Source organism: Pundamilia nyererei, unplaced genomic scaffold, assembly GCF_000239375.1.
Source record: "Pundamilia nyererei isolate P.nyererei 1_Seehausen unplaced genomic scaffold, PunNye1.0 scaffold00005, whole genome shotgun sequence".
NCBI classification, from domain to species: Eukaryota; Metazoa; Chordata; class Actinopteri; order Cichliformes; family Cichlidae; genus Pundamilia; species Pundamilia nyererei.
Window position 1 is genome coordinate 6688468 of NW_005187406.1, and position 21539 is coordinate 6710006.

Sequence of the window (21539 nt, forward strand, 5' to 3'; positions counted from 1 at the left end):
GTGTGTGTGTGTGTGTGTGTGTGTGTGTGTGTGTGTGTGTGTGTGTGTGTGTGTGTGTGTGTGTGTGTGTGTGTGTGTGTGTGACTCAGCTCACAGCTCAGCTCTGGTATCCCCCTTGGCGAGTAGCATTTAGAATTACTTAAGCCTTCACTGCAGATAATTAGCATTTTCAGCGGCTATCACACTGCAGATCAGAGCAGCACGCTGTGAGCTTCGGTGTCGACAGCGTGCTGTGCATTGCCGACCTTGGAATGCAACACAAACATCACATATCACATGCTCCTGTTTTGGTCCCACAAGAGGACGAGAGCCTGTTTTTCTCTTCGTGTGCCCGTCCTATCACAGCCAACTTGTTGTACTTGAAATGAGGAAGAGTAGAAGGATGAAGCAGTTTTCAAAATGTTTCTCCTCTCTTCTTTCTGTACAGTGACACCAGCTGTTAGCTGCTATTGCTGCTCCTGTCCTACCCGAGTCAGTTTTTTTTGCACCCTGAAGCAGTCCGCACCATGACCTCCTCTCCGCTGGTTTCTCGAGCCAACATGGACATCCTGGATGAGCTGCAGCTGATTGCTGCCCAAAATTTGGAGAGACTAGAGGTCAACAAGTACTACGAGGTGATCAGAGAGCTGGGCAAGGGAACCTATGGCAAGGTGGATCTGGTCATTCACAAGATCAGAGGTAAGGGACCACCACAGAGTACATGACGTCTTAAGTGATTGCGCTGTCACCTTTTTGTTTTGGTCTCTGCACCTTAAGTGTAATTTTGCTTTTGGCTCCTAATGAGATGTCCCTTTGTTTAGACAGAAGTGTTAATAGTTAGATTAGTGGATGGAGTGCTAAATTGCAAGCTTGGTTAAATAACTGCATTCATAAATGTACAGACAGAAACCTCCTTAGTGAAAAGTTACAGACTAATAATTAAAATAGCAGAAATCTCAAGCACGGTCTTCTTGGATAGACGACAACACCCCCAACTGGTCACGGCAGATAGCTGCGCCTCCCTGAGCCTAATTCTGCTGGAGGTTTCTTCCTGTTAAAAGGGAGTTTTTCCTTTCCACTGTCACCAATTGCTTGCTTGAAGGGGGTCATCTGATTTCGGGGGTTTTCTCTGTCTTTACCTAACAATATAAAGCGTCTTAAGGCCCCTGTTGCTGTGATTTAGGGACATAAATAACACTGAATTGAATTCAAAGAGTTTCAGTTCACTCCAATCAGCACAGGGGTTTAACTTTAAGCCTCAACAAAATCTAAATAAGTGAGTAATTTAAAATAATACCTCAGTAAAGTCGTGATACAAAAACTGGTTTTTTTGTGCATCTGTAAAAAAAACATCTGTATTTTTCCCAAAAGGTACAAAAATGGCACTGAAGTTCCTGAAGAAGAAGACAACCAAGCTGAAGTCTTTTCTACGGGAGTACAGCATCTCCCTGTACCTGTCTCCGTGCCCCTTCATCATCAACATGTTTGGCATCGCCTTCGAGACCGACGAGTACTACGTGTTTGCACAGGAGTACGCCGTGGCGGGAGACCTCTTCGATATAATTCCTCCACAGGTGCTGATTCGCAGATAACGATAGTAATACAGATGATTACTGATCCACAGTCAGAAGAAAGTTGGCTTAAAACTGTAAAATCCTCTGAATAAAATAGTGCTTTTCCTTTCTTTGGCCCTCAAGGTCGGTCTTCCTGAAACAGTAGCAAAGCGCTGTGTACACCAGGTAGCCATCGCTCTGGACTACCTGCACTGTAAGAAGCTGGTCCATCGGGACATTAAGCCTGAAAACATCCTCATCTTTGACCGAGAGTGCCGCAAGGTCAAGCTCTCTGACTTCGGAATGACTCGCCGGGCTGGCTCACCAGTGAAAAGAGTGAGTAGTGTTTGAGTTTTGTACGTTTTTATATTCGCACGTTTCCTCCAGTGACTGTAACCTGTTGGGTTTCCCCTCCAGGTGAGCGGCACCATCCCCTACACAGCTCCGGAGCTCTGCGATGTGTCCCGCCACGAGGGCTTCTGCGTGGACTACAGCACTGACGTCTGGGCCTTCGGTGTGCTGCTGTTCTGCATGCTGACTGGTAACTTCCCTTGGGAGAAGGCTCTGCCCTCTGACTCTTTCTACCAGGAGTTCATCCGTTGGCAGAGGAGGAGGACGAACACGGTGCCGTCGCAGTGGAGGCGCTTCACCGAGCAGGCCCTTCGCATGTTCCGCCGCCTGCTATCGGTGGAGCAGGACCGCCGCTGCTCCGTCAAAGAAGTGTTCGGGTACTTCAGCCACTCCTGGATGTTAGACGCGGAGAACGATAACAACAACGGCAACACGGTCGCTGGAGGTGGCGGCGAAAGAGTTAGTGGCGGAGGCGGCGGAGGCGGAGGAGGCGGAGGAGGTGGAGGAGGAGTCCGTGGGGAGGTGGACGGCACAATCTCGTCATCATCGTCCGGGGAAGAAGACGAGGAGCTTCTCGTGGAGAGGATGAAGCAGCAGACTCTGTCACCTCGCTCCCCAGTGTCGCCCCTCTCTCCCATGTTGCCAATGGCGGTGAAGAGGGGGAGCGGAGGCAGCGGGGCCAAAGGAGGGATGATGGAACCCGGCGGGGGCCACCATTTCGTGTCCGTCTCCACCAACAGCTCCGTGTCATCCACCAACAGCTACGATCGAATGCCCCGAGAAAACGGCTCACCTGGCGGCCGCATGCTAGTGCCGACACCCATAGAAATCTGCGTCTGAGCATGTCAGGGCTCACCGGCACACACTTTTATACCTCTCATCCAACCACGTAGATGTTCATGCATGGGAAAAGAAACAAAGCGATAACAAAGCACTAACACGTCTCCTGTTTTAAACATTGTGGGAAAGGAAGAGCGCAGACACACACGCGCCGGAGGACTTCCGAGGACGTCTTTGTAGAACGCACACATCCCTCATGATTGGTCGAATGTCCTGTTTTAACACTTGGAATTCAAGGACACGTTCAAAATGCAAGTGTAGAAAAATGAAGAAAAAAACGCTACATTAGAGATTTCACCACTAAATCGATCTGACAAGAAGACCAAAATATATTCCTTAAAGCAATACTTGCAGCAAAAAAAATGAATTAAAATAACATAAAAAGATAAAAAAGTCAGCAGGAGTTGGGCAGAACTCCTCGTGATCTCTTCAACACTGATAAGAAGGTTTTTTTTAAGAAGCCAAGGGACAAAAGATTCGTGTTTTTGACCGAAACAGAGCTCAAGCTAACACCTTACAAGATAAAAAGACTGACTGAGCCGTGGTTTCAGTGTTTTACTTGTAACAAGAAGATGAAAGTGTGAATGTGTCCGTGTGCGTCGCCGTGCGTTTGAATCTAAAACAAGTAGTTTAATTTTTCTTTGAGAATTTTATTATTTATTTGAATCTTTAAAAAAAGAAGAAAAAAAAGACTACACAATCTATTTTTTCTATTTTTTTGTAAGGTAGCTCTCTTTGTTTCCCATTCGACTCAGCATTGTGATATGGTGTTGAGGTATAGCTGTGTAACAGGTGTGGTATGCTGCTGTACATACTGAATACTTGCGCATTATGTGAGATGATCTACAGCTTTCCTTCATCTCAGACTAGATGGAGCGAATGCGTGCGATGTCTCTGCTCTTCACCATGAACATATCTACTTCACAGTTGGAAGACTTTTTTCTACTCACTCCTGAAATTCCGTTTGTATGATGTTCCTTTGAAGCGTTTTTTCCAAAAGAGAACAAGAAAAAGATCTGTCTGCTTTGCTCACGTTTTCATCCAGACCTTCACTGAAAAATGTGTTTTCTTTTAAACTTTGTCTGAAAAAGAAAAATGATCTGTTCCAATTAAGTGCAGGGCGAAAAAAGCACTTTTTATAAACTGCATGACGAGTAATTCAAACTTCGAATCTGAACCGGCTTTAGGAGGGAAAAAAAGGTAAAATGTTGTGATGTGATTTTTTTTTTTTGCAGTAGCACAATTTCTTGCATCATGTCCCAGAGTGAATATTGCTGTTATGACCTCTTGAGACATCCTAGGGCTAAAAGAAAAAAAATCTGAATATACTTACTTAGTTTCTATCCAGTGTGATGTATTTGTAATGCTATTAATGTTGTGTGCTCATCTCACCACCTTCAGGAACTAAAAAAAAGCTAAGCATGAAGACAGAGCGAGAGATTTGAATTTGAGTCAAATGTAGGGACTTAAATGTTTTGCTTTTGGATTTAAAAAACAACAACAAAACGAATCCATTCCTTTTTGACTTCATGAATATCAATTGAATTATTTTTCTTTGGGGGGGTGGATCATGCGTAGTGTGTGAATGGATGTTCTCTGTGTTGCTTTTCAGACATAAACTGCATGAAACTGTATGTGCTAAAGCCCTCTTGTGAAAAACTGCTCAGTGTTTATCCCGTCACAGGCTGTAGCACTCTATAGTTGTAGTTAGTGTACCGGTGACAAACAACACGTCAGTAGCCTCAGCTCGGATCTGACAGAGGACCAGCTCAGCCCCTCCGCATGATGCGTTGGATCAGCGAGAGAGTAAATAACTGCATCTTGTGACAATCTCTGACCTCATCGGCAGCCTCCTGATTCAGAACAAAGGACGGTCCTGATGCGGACACTGCTCCCCATCTGTCAACTTCAAGCAGCGCTGTGCTGTGCGGAGTAAACCGTGCGAGCCCAAGCACATCCCACACTGGCATGACCGTATGAAGCCACATTACCTCATCGCGTCATTGTTCCTTTGCAGCGTTCACTCCGAAACCATCTTTCAACATTCGCGCTCTTCCCAAATAAACGTGACGTGCTTGAAGCACCCATGGCAACGTGCAACGATAAGCAACGTGAGGATTCTTGTAAATAGAGACACGTGGGAGGTTTTATTGACAATTCTTGTTACGTAAAAAAGAGCCGACACCAAACCAGTCTCCCAGTAGTGTAGACATTATTATTGATTGGTTTGTGAATTTGTGTTTTCAGCGTCACCACTTTGCTCTTGCTTGGAAAGCAGATGTGTCAAGCCAGAGGTGGATCTGACTATGAAGCCATGTTATGCGTTTTGTCAGTCACAAGTCACTGGCCAATGAGCATGGCCTCCATAATTCGCTTTTCTGACAACAATTTGCAAAGTGAAACGAATGATGTTTTTTTCCATTTACCACACATGGCTGGAATTCCTATTTTAGCCACAGGGATCATCGCCTGGTGGTCAGTATAAACAGTTTGGGTTTAAAGCACCTCTTTAATGGTTTCACTTTTCAGACATGGACACCATGGCCACCTTTAATACTATTTCTGTAAAAGGGCCAGTACGTAGGGCTCGGTGATATTAAATGATAAGACTGCAGATTGCCAGCAGCTCAATACAACTTCTGGTGGCTTTCACCTCATTTCAAACACAAAAAATGGCCCTAATAGAGCCTTTGTTTCTTTGGCACATTCTGGGCTACACAGGCTCTCATGCTCCATCCATCCATCCATCCATCCATCATTTTCCTTTAAGCTAAGTTTAGATTTGCTATAACTAAAGGGGACCTATTCTGCTCCTTTCAAAGTAATTGTTATTTATTTTAAACTGAAACGAGCTACTTTAGCTCCTCCCCTCTAAGACAACTTTCTTCTGATTGGCTGCCGATTGTAAACAGAAGGTTTGAATAGCAGACAGGTGGGATGACAGTGTCTGCAGCTAAAGCTATGTTCCTGGGATGACTGTATTGAGTATATCACCTCCCTCTCGTGACATCATATTGATCCAAGGGTAGCTATCAGAACCTGAGTGTTTAAAACAAGTTTTAAGGTCGTTTTCAGCTCACAGGCATTATACATCCAAAGACCTCACTATCTAAGCATCATTAATATGAGTATCTAACACTGTAACAGTATGTTTATGACAAAGACATGAAAATTAATAAAAGGTTCCCTTTACTTTTATGCTATGTAGGCAGTTGAGTTTTGAAAATTGTGTTTAGCAAACAGGATCCGGGATTTTTTTTCATCTGTGTCAAACAACCCCTGAATTCAGTGTTTTTAAGCTGTCTTAGTTTGGTGTCATTCAGCTTGATTTTTCTGAATTATTCTCTTGCATTAGTAAAGAGATCAACATTAGCTTATCATACCCCTAATGTAAGAATAGCCTGATGTTGCTTTTTACACAAGTAAAATTTTAATTATGTCGCGTATTTTGAAATTGAAATATTCAATTTTCTTCTTTAGCCTTGCTTCTTTTTTCCAAGCATGGAACCATCCGTAGCTAAATCAGCTAGCTAACATTTTGATAGTGGAGACAGAGCTATTGGTAAAGTCAGATGCTTTAGCATCGTCTTGCCAACATTCTTTAAAACAGAAAATTTGACTTTTTATCACGTTGTCTTATAAAACATTATACCCAAACCTCCAGTCTAACCTAACAATCCAAAGTAACTGCTGTTGTTAGTTATAGACAATTAGCCAACAGGATGTTATTTCTAATGAATGAATGATGATCAGTTGCAGTCCCTGTCTTATGAGTTAGCAAGCAAAACACAGAATATCAAAATACCAAAACGTAAATCTTTATTTTGAAAGACACGCCCCGTACTGCTGTAGTTTCCTATCAGAATAATTTTAAGATAGTAAATGATTCACTAGAACTTGTGGTACAAGCACTGTGCTCAGATGAAATACCAGTGCAGTATACAGTACGCTGCAGACGAGGACACATCCGTTCACAAGCTGGGAGAGAAGATGAGTGACACAAAACTAGAAAGTGAGATGTGCATTTGTCATACGCCACCTTCCCCTTGATCCCTCCCAGCGTCTGAGTCAGCCACCGCTGCCTCCTCATCCTATTCATTTTGTGACGTGCTGTAATGGCGTTCCAGTGTCTTTCTGTCCGGTGACATAGCTGTATTTCAAAGCATCATGGTTTTTGTGGAGTTTTAGTGAGTAGATGACCACAGCACTAGAACTTGTACCCGGTTCTGTCTTTGCAATACAACTGTCTTCCTGTAAGCTGAGATTTAGTCAATAAAATAAGAATTCTTGTTCGAGTGATATTTGCATTTTTCTTGTTTTTCCCCTCCCAAGAGTTCTTTGTTATGCAATTGAATTTCATACAGGTGAAATTATGTAATCGCATTCACACAAGGGAATCTTTAGGGGCACCTAATACCGTAAAGAATGTGGCCAAATTTTATAACCAAGAAGAAATAAGTAATTTCAACACTCCATGGTAACCTGTGAATAGGCACTTGGTGATGGTGGGGGAAAAGAACTTCCTTTTAGCAGGAAGAGACCTCTGGCAGGAAAGGTTTAATTTTAAATTTTAATTTGGGGGCTCAGGTTAATGATGTTCATATAGTGCACTGAAATTTATAAATGAATAAAACAAGAATAGTAGATACATTACTTCTAGTATTGTATGAGTTGAAACCACAAAATATTTTGAATAAAGGTATATGCTGCTAGTAAAGTATTTTGGATATATGTTACAATGTTTCCATAGAAACGTAAATGCTGGGTGGCTGAGTACAGTGTCCAAGTATAATTCAGAAGAATAATTTCAGATTTTAGTTAATGCACCAGTTTTAAGGCGAACCCTTTAATTATCAAACGCGAGGCAAAGGTTCAATCATGTTTACCAGGATTTTTCAAAGTAAGTTAAAAAAAATTATTTGCACCAAAGCAGATAAGAGGAGAATCATGCACAGAATTGTTTCTGCCATTTAATATGACGATCGTTAAGACATGATGGTGAATTATGCCTCTGTATATCAGGAGGAGGACTTTAAATTCAATTCTGGATTCAGGGAGCCGACACAGTAACTAACTTCTAACATTTAAGCCTAACGAGGCCATAGACGCCTGATAGCATGCAGCTAATGATGAATTAGCTTGTGACCTTCAACTTTTTACTAAAAATCACAGTAAAGAGCGTTTGTTTTATAGTTTAGCAAAAAGTTGCTTTAACCTGTCGTACCCCAGTGCAGTCGAAGAACACTTGTTGTATATAAATGACTTTTTTGCATTTTTACTGTACATACAGCAAACATTTAAACTGATACAACATAAAGAAAATTAGCAGGCCCTTTACTTCTTATTCACTAAGTGGAGATGAACATAATGAGGTTGGAAAAGAACAGCTGTGTAACCACAGTGGGTGACGGCTGAATTTAGTTGCCTCAGTTTCACAGTTGTGCATGCTGGGGCACTGCCGTGGGTTACTCAGACACTAACCGTGTACTTTATTTTCATTTTTGATAATTGTTGTTCTTTTCCCGCCCTCTAGGACATTGTAACTAATTAATTTTCTTGAAAATATCAAATCACTCTGATCCCAGCAAATACTTGGATTCAGACAGATACTGATACACCATTCTTTATTCAGTTATTAGTTGTTATTAATATCTGGCTCTCTTCCACAGCATGCTTTTGCCCTGTCTTCCTTTCTCCCCCCAGCCGGTCAACCGCAGATGGCCGCCCCTCCCTGAGCCTGGTGCTGCCGGAGGTTTCTTCCTGTTAAAAAGGAGTTTTTCCTTCTCACTGGTGCCAAAGTTCTTGCTCATAGAGGGTTGCATTTATATAGCGCTTTTCGGGACCCTCAAAGCGCTTTTACAATTCCACTATTCATTCACTCTCACATCCACACACTGGTGGATGCTACAGTTGTAGTCACAGGGGCAGACTGACAGAAGCGAGGCTGCCATATCGCACCGTCGGCCCCTCTGGCCATCACCAGTAGGTGAAGTGTCTCGCCCAAAGACACAACGACGAGACTGTCTAAGCCGGGGCTCGAACCGGCAACCTTCCGATTACAAGACGAACTGCCAACTCTTGAGCCACGATGGCGCTTTTAAATAGTAGATTTACTCATGCATGAGTTCCACCTGCCTTTGTGTTTTTGCTAAGTGTTTGTGAGCTGTTACATTCTCATAAAGACAAAGCAGGTGAAATATGGTTCTGAATTAAACAGCAAATGCATTGCTAACTAGATATTTCACATAACAGCTGTTAATGTCAAACTTAATATCATGAATTAATAAGGGAGCTTTTCTGTTGCATGAACTTTGGCGCCCTCTGCATCCCAGTAAAATTACTGGTTATTACCAGTAAGGCTTTCAGTAGTTTTGGATCAGTGTGATTTTATAAAATGTCCTTTTGAACAACCAAGACAAAGTGGATTAAGTAAGGGCCCTGTCATAGCTGGATAATTGTTATTCAGATTACATCTTTTAAACGACTGCGCCCAGAGCAGCATCTACGGTTTTATCCAGTTACTGGAGGTGTCCCAGGTTTAAATGCTTTCATCCCTTCCTTCTCTTTTAGGGGTGTGTGGTTGTTTTATGTATTGCATTCAACAAAAATCTGTAGATGGCTGCAGGTTTATGCTGCTGTCCCTTGTCTGCTTTCTTCCAAACCATATAAATAAAAAGACAAAAATGTCTCAACTTTGGAAAAACTGAGCCAAACTGTGGACATCACCTCAGTATGCAGGATGAAGGGATAAATGCTATAACTATATATCAATTTCACATTTATTTTTATCATAATATATAATTTCATATTAGTCATTCTGATACTTTGCAGTATTCTAATATGTCTATATTATGAGATAAAAACTTTACTCAAGATAAAGATAAAAAATTCTTTCAGAAAAACAGTGAACAAAATATTTATTCTTAAACAATTACATGACCTCTGGTGCTCCAACAAATGGACAAGACAATACAAAAAAAGTTACCATAAAAATAAGACGATGACAAAAGTGTGACAGTGAAGCAGTCCATGTCCTAAAACAAAACACCGCATCACTGACGGACACATGGAGGCGGCGTTGGAATGTGACGGGTAGTGTGCAACCAGGACAGAAAAAAGGCGTTACATCTGAGGAGATGAGCACTTCCTGCTACATGTGTCGTTGCTCCAGTCAATGTGGGGTTGACACAACAGAAGAAAACAAACATAAAAACCCATTCGAATATCTGAGATTCAGCCCTGAGATTAACACACATACAACATAGTTTTAAAAAATCCAAGCATTTTGCAAGACTGTAATAATAAAACATTCTCCAAAATCTCTATTTGGTACAAGTGCTTGAAACTGGAAAACGAAAAACAAAGAGCTACAGGCTCAGTGACACACCTGCTTACTTAAAAATGGTTGATTAAAACATTTATTATTTCACTGCAACAAAATATAAAAACGGCAAAACAGAAAGATGGCACAAATGGAACAGACATGGTGTTTTCAGGGTAGGGAGATGTGTGTGTGTTTGTATCCTGCTGCTGCTGCTGAGACACTAAGCAGACGAAGCCTTCAGCTGCCTGTGTGGATGTCTGTTGACATCGAGTAATGGCTTAATGGGCCTCACACAGCACAGCGCTGCTCCTAATGGCGCTAAGGAGAAGTACACAGACTTTAACACCAACACTGATCACAAAGACTTTTTTCTTCTAAAACAAAAAACAGAGTCTGACGTCCTCAACAGGTACGCTGGGTTTGAGCCAGTCCCACAGAGTAGGTGAGCACCTGTGCAGTCAGAGGGTTTTACAAGGAGGCGGCCCAGCACGTATCTGGTATTACTAACAACAGAGTCTGCTGCATAAAAGTGCATGCAAGCTGCCCTCAGGAACACCGTGTGCAGTACATCCACAGATTTGTTGCTGGACCACAAGCTAGTGAAGGAACACCGAGTCCATGTAGCGCTGGTAAGTCAGATAAGGCTTCTTCAAAAGCAGCATGTAGGCCCAAGTAAAGACATCAGGAACCTTAATACCAGCGCGGCCATTCCTATTCAATTTAAGACTGATGGAACACCAGAGTAACTGTTGCCCCTCCTTGTTGGGTCTGAAGTCAAGCGAGCAGCTGAGTGGTCCTGTAGTCTAAGGGGGCTGGTTTGTTGAGATGATGAAAGGGAAATCTAACACAGGATTCCCTTTCCTTAAGGAGTGGAAGAAAATTAATTGTTTAATAATTTATAAACCCCTAACACAGCTCCTAACAATTCAGACTGAAGTTTGTAAAGATCCAAACTGATTTAAAGATCGTACAGGCAGAAATTCTCTCAGGCCGAGGTGGGAGGCAGGCAGTTGGATCTGACTATTTTAAGTTGACAAGGTGACCAATGAGCCTCAAAAGCCAGATATAAGAGCCTGAAGCCAACAACGTTTGGAGGCAGTGGTCAGCTGAAGACAGTAATACTGCAGCTGGAGCAGAGGGCCAAAGTGCTTCCTGTGAAAATACATTCAAATACATGCACGCTTTGCGGCTCGCTCAGTAACACCTGCTGGGTGAATCTGCACGGGAAACAGAAAGCATAATGATCCAACAAGGTGTTGCATTAAATCTGGAACCCTGTTGTGTTGACGATAATCAGGTACCTTTACTCTGGGAGGGTACTACCTTGAACCACCAGCCCCTTCTTTCTGTCTCCATGACTGGCTGTTTAATTCAACATCAAAACTGCTTTAGCAATAACTTAAAAAAAAACAAAACACAACACTCAATCCAACCTCTTTGACAATTGCTAAAGAACCCAATACAAGAATAAATAACCCAAATATAATCAAATACTTAGAAAATCTTTAAAAAAATTAAATATCTTTGATTGTTATTCATATTTAATTCAGAAGAAGAAGAAAAAAGAAACCAAAACATCCCATATAAATAACTACACAAATAACAAATTCAGCATGTTACTTCAAGAACGGTTCTCGTCAGTCCGCGGGTGGTGTTGGCTGATAAGTACTGTCAGACTGGACTGAGGGAGGTGACCGGGGTCCTCCAGTCCCAGTGCCTGGTGGGGGTTAACAGTGCAGTTGAAGGACAGAGGGTGAAGTTAAGGTTTGCGGGTGCTAGCTGTCAGTCAGAACAACCCTGGTCCAGTGTCGCCATGGTTACCAGCGAGGTGGTGGGAAGGCCTGCGAAAATGCTGCAGGTGAATCTTCTAACAGGAGAAAAACAAAAACAAAAAAACCCTCTCAATGCATTTCATAGAGAGCAAAAAAAGTAGCAGCAGCTGCCACTACACGAGTCATCACACCAGGGTTCGGGATCCTAACCACCAGTAGCTCGAGTGATAAGAGCAGGTCGATTTGTCTCAATGTTTCTCATTTGTTTCCCATTTCCCTTAGTAAAAACTTAACCATGCTTTGTTAAAGTAAACCCTCCGATCTAATAAAACTAGCTTATATGTTTTTAACAAATACACTATATTGCCTAAAGTAATCACTCATCTGCCTTCACATGCATATAAACTTGAGCGAACACTATTCTTAATCCATAGTGACTAATATGATGCAGGCCCACCCTTTGTAGCTGTAATAGCTTCTGTTCTTCTGGGAAGGCTTTCCACAAGTTTTAGGAGTGTTTATGGGAATTTTTGACCAGTCTTCCAGAAACACATTTGTGAGGTCAGACACTGATGTTGGATGAGAAGGCCTAGCTAGCTCAGTCTCTGCTCCAATTTATCTCAAAGGTGCTCTGTCGGGCTGAGGCAGGATTCTGTGCAGGCCAGTCAAGTTATCCACACCAAACTCTCTCGTCCATGTCGTTATGGGCTTTTCTTTAAGTACTGGTGCACAGTCATGTTAAAATTGGAGCAGGTCATCTCCAAACTGTTGGGACCATGAAAGTGGCCAAAATGTTCCTTTTACTGGAACTAAGGGGCCGAGTCCAACTCATACCTCACACCATAATGCCCCCTCTACCAGACTTTACACTTAGCACAGTGTAGTCACACAAGTACCATTCTCCTGGCAACCACCAAACCCAGACTCGTCCATCAAATTGCTCAACGGAGAAGTGTGATTCGCTGCTCCAGAGAACATGTCTCCACTGCTCTGGAGTCCAGTGTCAACATGCTTTACACCCATGCATCCAACACTTTGCATTGTGGTTGATGATGTAGCTGCTCAGCCATGGAAACCCTTTCCATTAAGTTCTGTACACACTGTTCTTGAGCTAACCTGAGTTGCTGTCTTTCCCATTCACTTCCAGATTGTTATAATATCATGAACAGTTAATGGAAACAGTTAAATGAAATCACTCATTTCTGGCTGCATTTCGATGTTCTAGAGGTAACAGCACGTCTACATATGATTTGATTGTGGCTGAGGTTAAACTAAAACCATGCTCAATTCTGTTTTTCAGGAAGTTGATGCCTCGTGCAAATCTGTACTGTGGGTTTAGAAAACGGGCTAAATTAAAATTAGCTTGTGTACTTTTGCCGCTCAGCAGATACCCCAAACCAAGATAACCACTATACTGGCTCACAGCTTTAAAAATACAAAAAACGCTCTCTTGTTGCCCGATATATTTCAACTGTCAGTGGTTTGATCAGCAGAAAGCAGAAAAAGTATTTACTGACCTCACGAGGTTTCTGTCCCCTTTCGTCCCATCTGCTCCCTGGAGGGGCCTTTGAATGTCTTGTTCTAAGAAGACATCACAAATCCAGAGGTTACGTTTTTAAATGATCACAAGCCAAATCTTCAATAAGAGCAAACATACATTTTAAAAGCGCACACAAATACAGTTTTAAAGAGCACTGCTGCTCACCTTGTGCTTCTTACACTTCATGGAGAAGTTTTCTTCAATGAGTACACAGTCTGCAGAACAAGAACAGAACAGGAGTTGGCAACGATGCACTGATTCATCTGCAAGGCTCAAACGCCCCCACGTGCAAGTTCAGCCTGAGCGGAAGTGATAAGAGCCAACAGCCCTTCACAAAGGAGCTATTTTCAGAACAGTGCACATGCGTGCACGCACACACTGAGCACAAAGCAACAGTCGTGGGTGTATGTGTTCAACTTTAACTTTGTACCTGTTAAAGTTTAATTTGAGACTTCAGATGTGGAGCAAAAAAAGTAAATAAGAAAGAGTAAAAACAGTAGTCAGAGGGGCAGATGGCATACATAAATCTAAAGTTACTCCATCAAAGTGTGGGTGGTGGCAAAAATTCCAATCACCAGAGGAAAACCTGCAGGGCTGCGTGCTACTGTAAGTAAATTCAACACTCAAGATAAGCCTGAAAAAATAGACTGTATATAAAAGATGAACCTGGCTGCCAAGCCCTAAAACATACTTCGCTTTTTTGACTATTAGAGAAAAAAATGCTGTATTTAAGAAAACTTGGAACTACCAGTTAAGACTATAAAACACTCCGTAAAAGGTTTACAGATGTCACCTAGAGCCAGGGCCGTTTTCCCGCGGACTTCTATACAACTGAAAGCATTTTTCCCCAAACACAGGCGCCAGCAGAAAGAATCCAAGTTTGAGGCACTTCTGCATTGGCCAGAGTCAAATATGCACAAGGAGATTACTTCAGATTGTATCACTTCCCCTGCATTATCTCATTTTTATTTTGTGACAAAAGTCAAAGGAGCCTGGCTGATTGGGACCCACACCCATTTTCACACCTTGGCTCAGGTGATTAGAGGATCATCAGGGGGTCCTTTTGTCCCTCTGTGGGGGGGGATACTCCCACTGGGTTTAAATCTGGGACTCTCCGCCATTTGACCTTAGAACTGAAGAAGCTTCTCGGATGAGAGGTGAAACGTCTTCAAGCAACTTAAAGGAGTCCAGACGCTTTTCTTTGCAAGCTCCTTTGACTACGATGACCTGGATGACTGAGAACCTTCACAGACATTTCGTGACAAAAGTTTCAAACTATGACGAAAATTATTGGTCAATGAAATTAACTCGGGTCCATCTTTTACATGCAGTCTACATCTTAAGCATGCATGCAAATTTTAAAATTGCACAAGACTGGCATGATAAGAGTTTTTGCTCTGCTGCGTACCTGACTCCAGAGCACACCTGTAGTGGTACTTGTTGGGGCAGCCTTTGAAGAAACAGCCCAGCGTAGCACCTGGGTCATTGCACGCTGAACACGTCTGAAAAAACAGCAGATGAGGTTAAGAGAAGACATCGTGCACACTTCTGCAAGCTGTGATTTCCACTTTTACTACATGGGACAGGATATATAGCACTAAGGTAATTACTATATAGCTTTAATTAAAACACTGCCTTCAGCAGCAGTCGTCATAATGTACAATGGCTGATGTAAACAGTGAGGCTCTTTAACAGTCTTTCAAAATAAAGCGAAACCGAAAGGCTGCATTTACCACCAATCTGACATCGGTCTGACTCATGATGGTTTAAGATGGTTAACACCTTATCACCTTGGGAGAAATTGAAAGAACGCTGCCTTGGTGTACCCTTCATACAGGAGACACTTTGACTTTAAGATGCCAATGTTGATCTTCAGTCGTATCAGGCATCAAACTAAAAGTCCCCGAGGCATGCTCAAGCTAAAATATACTATCACCTCTATTAATTTCTATGCATAACTCCTACTCGGGTGGCTGCAGGGACATGCTGGCACTAGCTGCTCCTCCAGCTGCAGTGTCTCAAGTGTATGTGTAGAACAATGGATGAACACAAGCTAGCTCAGGTTATCTTGAGCTGTATGACCTCAACCAACAGTCAAAAGTTTGCCGTGACACATTTTGCAGGGACTGTTTTATGAAACACACATTTGATATCATCATATAAATATCGAAGGCCTTAAGTTATGCAAGATTTCTACTAATGACTTAAAAAGAGATCAATGTTTAATTTAATGATCTTATCTTAAAAAGAGGCAAATGAAACATTGGGGGAATTCTGGACTAGGTCATCTGAACTACATGCTGAATAAGGATAGTTTCAGAAACTAGAACCTTTAAATCAACTTTCGGTCATTTTCGCCTTTTCTCACAAGGTTTCTAACTGGTTATATCAAATAGGTTATAAAGAGCTAAATTAGAACCTAACTCTGACTGCACAGTGCTTGTAATTATATGGTTGTAAAGCCACTGGCACCATTTTTCTCCTTAAGAATAACGGCCTTGGAAGACCCATGTTGGAACCGGGAGTGGCGTCACTCTCGAGGTTACCAAGTCTTGGTAGCAAAGTTGGAAAATCCGGATTTCATTTGCTCCTCAGCAAGGGGGAGCGTATATATTTATTACTAATACATCACTAACAACACTCCCTATGCTTGGATTTCAGTACTTAAAAACACTGCTGCAGCACGTTCACAGACAGAACCGGGTCAGTGCATATGACTATTTTAGCCAGTAGAAAATATACAACAGTAGCTACACAGACTACAGTTAGTGAGACTGCTCCAGGTTTCCGAGTTGGAAGCCTGAGTTCAGGGAGGTGTTCCAGGTGAGAAATCCTGACTGGCTATTTGCAAATTTTGACTTTTGGCCTCAAAAGAGAATGCACTGTACCCATCTTACTGTGTAGATGGTTAAAACTTTGCCAAAAAGTAAAGAGATCTCCCCAAAAATAGTGTCTCACTGTCGTTTTCCCTGCACCAATAATTTCCAGTGTTTTTCTAACTGAGCTAATAAGCTAATTATTCACATTTCCTCTTGCAGTGATTTGAAAGCATTTAAAATATATAACTCTCTTACAGGCACAGAAAACAAGCCACCTGCAGTACATTAACATCACAATGCTGCTTTCATTTCCAGCTTCATTATATCAGCTATGAGTCCATGTGCTATTGTGCAACACTCCAAATTTAAAGTGCAGATTTACCGTCTCCTGGCCTACTTTGACAGCCTCCTCCAGGCCGTACACTTTGCCCTTCACAAGGAACACGCCTGCAGACCAGATGCCGCAGTCTTCATGAAGCCAGTATTCACAAGGTTGGAGAAGCAACATAGGGGGGCTATACCAGTCCTCCACATTCGCAGAGCTAGCATCTGACCGCACTCGTTTAGCTGCAGGGCTGCCTGTGCCGATGGTGCTGATGTTCCATCGGTGGTTCTCTATTAGGCCCCTCTTCTTCAGCTGAGCTCCAGGCCTCAGGGCCCGCACAGCGGGCACAGCGGCACACTTCCTCCCCCTTCCTCTCATGCTGCAAGATGAAGAGTCCGAATCACTGTAGTCATCCTCTTTGAGGCCTAAAGTGCTGGCTGGTTTTTTGGTGCTCGGCTGGTAACCTTCAGGGAAGTAAGGGCCGTGAAGGTCCCCCAAGTCCATGGCGTTGGCTGACTGCCCACACAGGCAGCAGATAAGAGGGCGCTGATCCTGACCGTGAGTGGACACCCGGCCCAGCTGCAGACAGGAAGTGCTGGGTACGACTGCAGAAATGAAGCCGCTGGTATTAGCCTGCTGCTGCGAGCCCTTCTTGCGCTGCGCCCTTACCTCCTCTGGGTAATTGACGACAGTACACAGCGACGGAGAGGACTGCTGACGCTCCACGTGGATAAACGGAGAGAAACTGTCTGGCCTCATATCCCTTTTATCCTCCTTGTAGTTGACATACTTGAGCTTGATCTCAGGCTCTTTTGGGGAAAACATGGACGAAGACTGACCCGCTTTATGTTTCTTTCGCCTTCTTTTGGGAGTGCGAGCAGCCTTCGTCTTGGCAGTGGGCGACGCTTTGCTAGCAGGAGATCTGCTGTTGGCTTTGCCTTGGTTTTTCTTTGGAGATTTTGATGGTGGTGAAAATCTTGCCACCTGGATTTGCACTGAGGGGTCTGGCTGAGGAAGCAGTTCAGGCTCCTCCTTTGAGTTATTATGTAGAGCAAACTGAGGACTTGACTGTGGGGAGGTTTTCCTCTTTGACTTCACAGGGCTAGTTTCGGGTGGGTGCACAGGTTGGGAAACATTCACCGGTTCAGTCTTTGAACTCTCTCTCCGCGCAGCAGACCGGGGGCTTTTTGGAGGTGCGCTGCGCCGCGACTTTTTAGAATTACCGATCATTTCTGAATCAGAGGTAGAGTCTTTGCAGCTGTCAGTATTCAGGTTATTTGATTTGCCTCTTTTCAGAGGAGTTACTGCTTTCTGTTTCACTGGTTTCGCTGAGGCAGACACTTTTACTCGGCTTCTCCTTTTACCTGCTAACACAGAGTCTTTCTTCTTAGAAATAGATATAGTGGAATCGTTAGATGTTGACTGGGAAGCATTAACTTTGTTACTAGTGCGTATGCATCCTGATACTTTATACCTGCTTGAATTTATATTCATAACTATGGCCTCTAGCCGTGTCCCTCTGCTGGAACGTATTGGCAGCTTCTTTTCTTTCAAACTTCTCTCTAGTGCCTTTGCATTCCCGTTCATGTGAGGAATAACAGTCTTGTGATTGTTTTCAGGAACTTCCGCTGCACAAACATCATCTGTCAAGTCGATCAAAGGCTCCAGCGCAGCCTTTCGTCTACTGCCCGGCTGTTTATTTTCATCACTTGAATCCAACCTTGTGGTGCCATCGCTGATGCCAGAGCTTGGCTGAATGGCCCCTTCTGTATTCAAGCTATCACACGAGACCCCCTCAGTTGTCTCAAGATAAGAGTTGTCGCCGCTGGGTGAGCTCGAGGCCTGAGGCAGCACAAATACATCTTCCACATCGTCCAGTGAGGTAGCAGAGGGGGAAACAGGGTCCTCCAGAGGACTTATATACTCCCTGCTCAGTGAACAAAGGTCTCTGGCACCCGCACTGTCTGAGGCAACCATCTGCTCTGGTGTCTTAGACATGAGAAAGAGCACCTCAGCGCCTGCTTTCTCCTCGCCCTTCTCTGTGACAGGGGTGACAGTCTCTGGAGAGGATTCGGCACATGCTCCTGAACAGTTATCCAGATGTGGGCTGTCATCACCAGCAAGGCTGTGATCCTCTTTGCCTTGCAGCGGCTTTTCAACATCCACGTCACCGAAAGTGACTCCACTGTTACACTCATGAGAGTCCTGTGTTCTGTCCACATTGTTCTCCAGTCCCCCTTGAGCCTGAGACAATGACTGAAAAAGTTCCGTCTGTGTGGCGAGGTCCTCGGGCCCCTCAACCTGCGCCAAGTAATGCTGGTTTACTGCATAGCCGGTCTCCCCGAGCCCTTTATCTGTGTCACAAGGAGGGTGGAGGGAGAACTTGCTGATAGGCGACACACTGTACAGAGGCGAGTGTTGAGATAGGGTGTCTTGAAAAGACAAGACGTGAGACCGGCTCACGTATGAAAGGGTGACTGTAGTGCGCGAGAAGGCATTGTCTGGCTGAATTTGATCCCCTGATTGGTGTGCGATGTCTGAGGAGCTGGTCTCTGAGAATCCCTGTAATCCAGGGTTGCTGTTCCCAGAGTTTGGGAACCAGCCGGGGCTCTTGACCATCGACAAGCCATCAAAAGCCGTCGTGGAATTGAGGACACATTCTTCCCCTTTCCTGGTCAGGTCGATCACAGTGGGGATGCAGGAAGTAGAGAGCTCTTGAGGCTGTAGATCATCTATGCTCCCTGGTGGCTGCTCCATAACAACTGCAGTAGAAAAATAAAGAAGATATTCATGTTAGCTTATAAATGGTGGCATACAGAGATCAGTTTCTGGGTTTATTTCACCACTACACAGGATAACCAGAGTGGCTTTCCTAAGACCAAATACTCTTTCCCCCCAAAAGCTCCAAATCACAGTTTTACTTTTTACCATTACATTGAGTTGACACTTTGTTACACCGTTATTCAACACACTCAAAAGTAAGCTTATTTCATTTGAAGCAAAGAACTGAACCACAACCCCGTACAAATGAAGTCATGCTATTAAAATTAGCTTGGAAACTGACGTGTGCTTGATTTTCATTAACGCTGGAGAATATGGCAAGGGTTAACTGACAATTTACGCTTTGGCTTATTTCCAAATTGTCTTAATAGTATTAAATGTTCTGAATAAAAAGTTGTTACGTTTACCCAATAATCTCTGTCCGAACGCTGGACTGACTTTTTAACTACTAGAACTAACAGGTCGAGCTTGCTAACCACACTTAGCTTAGCCACAGCTAACGCTAGCTAGGCCCGGCTCCGGTAACATTCTCTAACTGCATTAAAGATTTGAGAACTTTAAGGGCTTTTTAGGTGAAGACTGGAAACCGTGTCATACAAAACGTGATTTATCAACTTCTACTTATCGACAACAGCCACTGTTCATTTCGGCGAGGTCCACTGCCCGCAAAGTGTGATTATTCCGACAAATTGACAACTTTTATAGCTCAGTGACAGACACCGTGGGTTACATCCTACTGCGGCTCTTACTAACTTTAGTGTGAAAACAGCAGCCAATGTGATTTAAAGATGTTTTATTTTGTTTAAAATCGTGGCCTTTGCTTTATTAAATGAGTTCCGAATTGAAGAGTAAATCTTAAAGATTTAGAGAAAGACATCCTGTTCGCTAGTAGAGGTCCAAACAACACGTAAACCAAGGTATTATCAAATTACGGGTTACTTTTCATGGAGTTTGGCGAGACGTTCTGTCAATTAAAGAGAACAGCAAGCATCGGGGCAAGGCCCGGCTGGATGAAACAAAGACAGAGCGGAGGTAATGCGCTGTGCTGTTCTGCTGCTGATCAAAACTTACCCGGACGGGAGAAATCGCAGCTTTTTTAAACGTCCAGTTAAGAATCCCTCCCGCCCCACATCTCCTTCAGCAACACATCTATTCTAATGAACCCCAGTAAAAATTACAAAGTGAGAAAGCCCTAAATTAAATAAAGATCCACACACTTTCCAGGAACACACTACTCTGATAGCAGCACTGTCAAGTTGTACATAATCTAATGCTTCCGGGCACTCCTTTCACAATAAAGTAATTACCAGTAGGTTTAGTGCTATAAAATTTTAACATGTCAATAAAAAGCAAAGTCCAAATACAAAAAAGGTTTCGCGAAATGAAACTCAGTATCTATTCCAGATAAATTAATTTGCCAGTTATCCAGCGGTTGCGTGCAAGCTGTCAAAGCTTCAGAACTTGACCTTGAAGTAGGCTAGCCTACTTCAAGGTCAAGTTCTGAGTTTTTTGTGTTTTCTTTTTATTCAGCATTGCTGTCATCTGATATCGGGTGCCCTGACAAGTCAAACCGAGCAATGAAACAGTTGTCACTTGGCTAAGGAACAGAAAGGCATTATGGGAGACGAGTGGTGTGATCTAATAGAAAGTACTAATCAGTGCCTTACTTTTGAGTGTTTTATGATCTTTCGTTGCTACTGATAGCAGTATTAAAGAAAGGCCAACAACAACAACTACTACTACTACTACTAATAGTTCAGTTTCATTATATTAGCATCAAGTCACTACACTTGAGGTGCTTTATATTGTGAGGTACTACTAATAATAACAATAACACAGAGAAAATCCCAACAATCACACGACCCTATATGAGCAAGCACTTGGCGAAGGTGGGAAGGAAAAACTCCCGTTTAACAGGAAGTAACCTCTGACAGAAGAGGCTCAGAGAGACGGGACAAAACACAAGTTGTGGAAGAGAGCCAGAGATGAATAATAAATAATGATGAAATCCAAAGTGGTAACACACTTTAGGTTCAATAGCACAGTGGTAAGACTGAGATAAGGAAGTATTCCACCAATTAGTATACCACTAACATACACATAATGCATACTGTACAACAAAAGTTACATTAAAATCACTTGGTGATGTGAATAACAGTTGTTACAATGTAATGTGTGACCGTCCAGCAAGACGGTCATGGGAGTCTGTGTGGAGTTTGCATGTTCTCTCTGGGTTCCTCCTACAGTTCAAAGAC

At 43.1% G+C, this 21539-nt stretch overlaps 2 protein-coding genes across 4 annotated transcripts in view; one reads left to right on the plus strand and one right to left on the minus strand.

Annotated features, from left to right (window-relative positions):
* bsk146 (brain specific kinase 146) overlaps positions 1 to 3398 on the plus strand; it is a 9857-nt gene extending 6459 nt beyond the window's left edge. Inside the window, exons 2-5 of the mRNA XM_005721902.1 lie at positions 428 to 678; positions 1351 to 1553; positions 1677 to 1868; positions 1950 to 3398. Of these exons, the coding sequence (XP_005721959.1) occupies positions 507 to 678; positions 1351 to 1553; positions 1677 to 1868; positions 1950 to 2723 (1341 nt within the window). The 5' untranslated portion in view covers positions 428 to 506 and the 3' untranslated portion in view covers positions 2724 to 3398. The remainder of the gene's footprint in view (positions 1 to 427; positions 679 to 1350; positions 1554 to 1676; positions 1869 to 1949) is intronic.
* An 8195-nt stretch (positions 3399 to 11593) lies between these two features.
* On the minus strand, positions 11594 to 20536 carry LOC102209688 (transcription factor 20). 3 transcript variants are annotated; one of them, XM_013913667.1, is made up of 6 exons: positions 20356 to 20536; positions 16561 to 19265; positions 14768 to 14861; positions 13525 to 13574; positions 13337 to 13400; positions 11594 to 11888 (listed from the first exon to the last, which is right to left on the minus strand). In XM_013913667.1, the coding sequence occupies exons 2-5, from the start codon at positions 19258 to 19260 to the stop codon at positions 13338 to 13340; spliced, it is 2907 nt and encodes a 968-aa protein (XP_013769121.1). In that variant the 5' UTR covers positions 19261 to 19265; positions 20356 to 20536; the 3' UTR covers positions 11594 to 11888; position 13337. The 3 variants fall into 3 exon arrangements, with proteins under 3 accessions (XP_013769121.1, XP_013769116.1, XP_005722032.1); XM_013913662.1 differs by having other exon boundaries at positions 11594 to 11914; XM_005721975.2 differs by lacking the exon at positions 20356 to 20536 and adding an exon at positions 19692 to 19776 and having other exon boundaries at positions 11594 to 11914.
* Between the last annotated feature and the right edge of the window lie 1003 nt (positions 20537 to 21539).

What these genes read in the sequence shown, in the direction of transcription:
- LOC102209688 (XM_013913667.1), bottom strand. Translation starts at nt 19,260, where the DNA reads ATGGAGCAGCCACCAGGGAGCATAGATGATCTACAGCCTCAAGAGCTC. An exon ending in TCAAAGTAGGCCAGGAGACG is followed by an intron (nt 14,862 to 16,560) that starts GTAAATCTGCAC and finishes CTGTTTTTTCAG; the next exon opens with ACGTGTTCAGCGTGCAATGA. An exon ending in TGAAGTGTAAGAAGCACAAG is followed by an intron (nt 13,401 to 13,524) that starts GTGAGCAGCAGT and finishes ATGTCTTCTTAG; the next exon opens with AACAAGACATTCAAAGGCCC.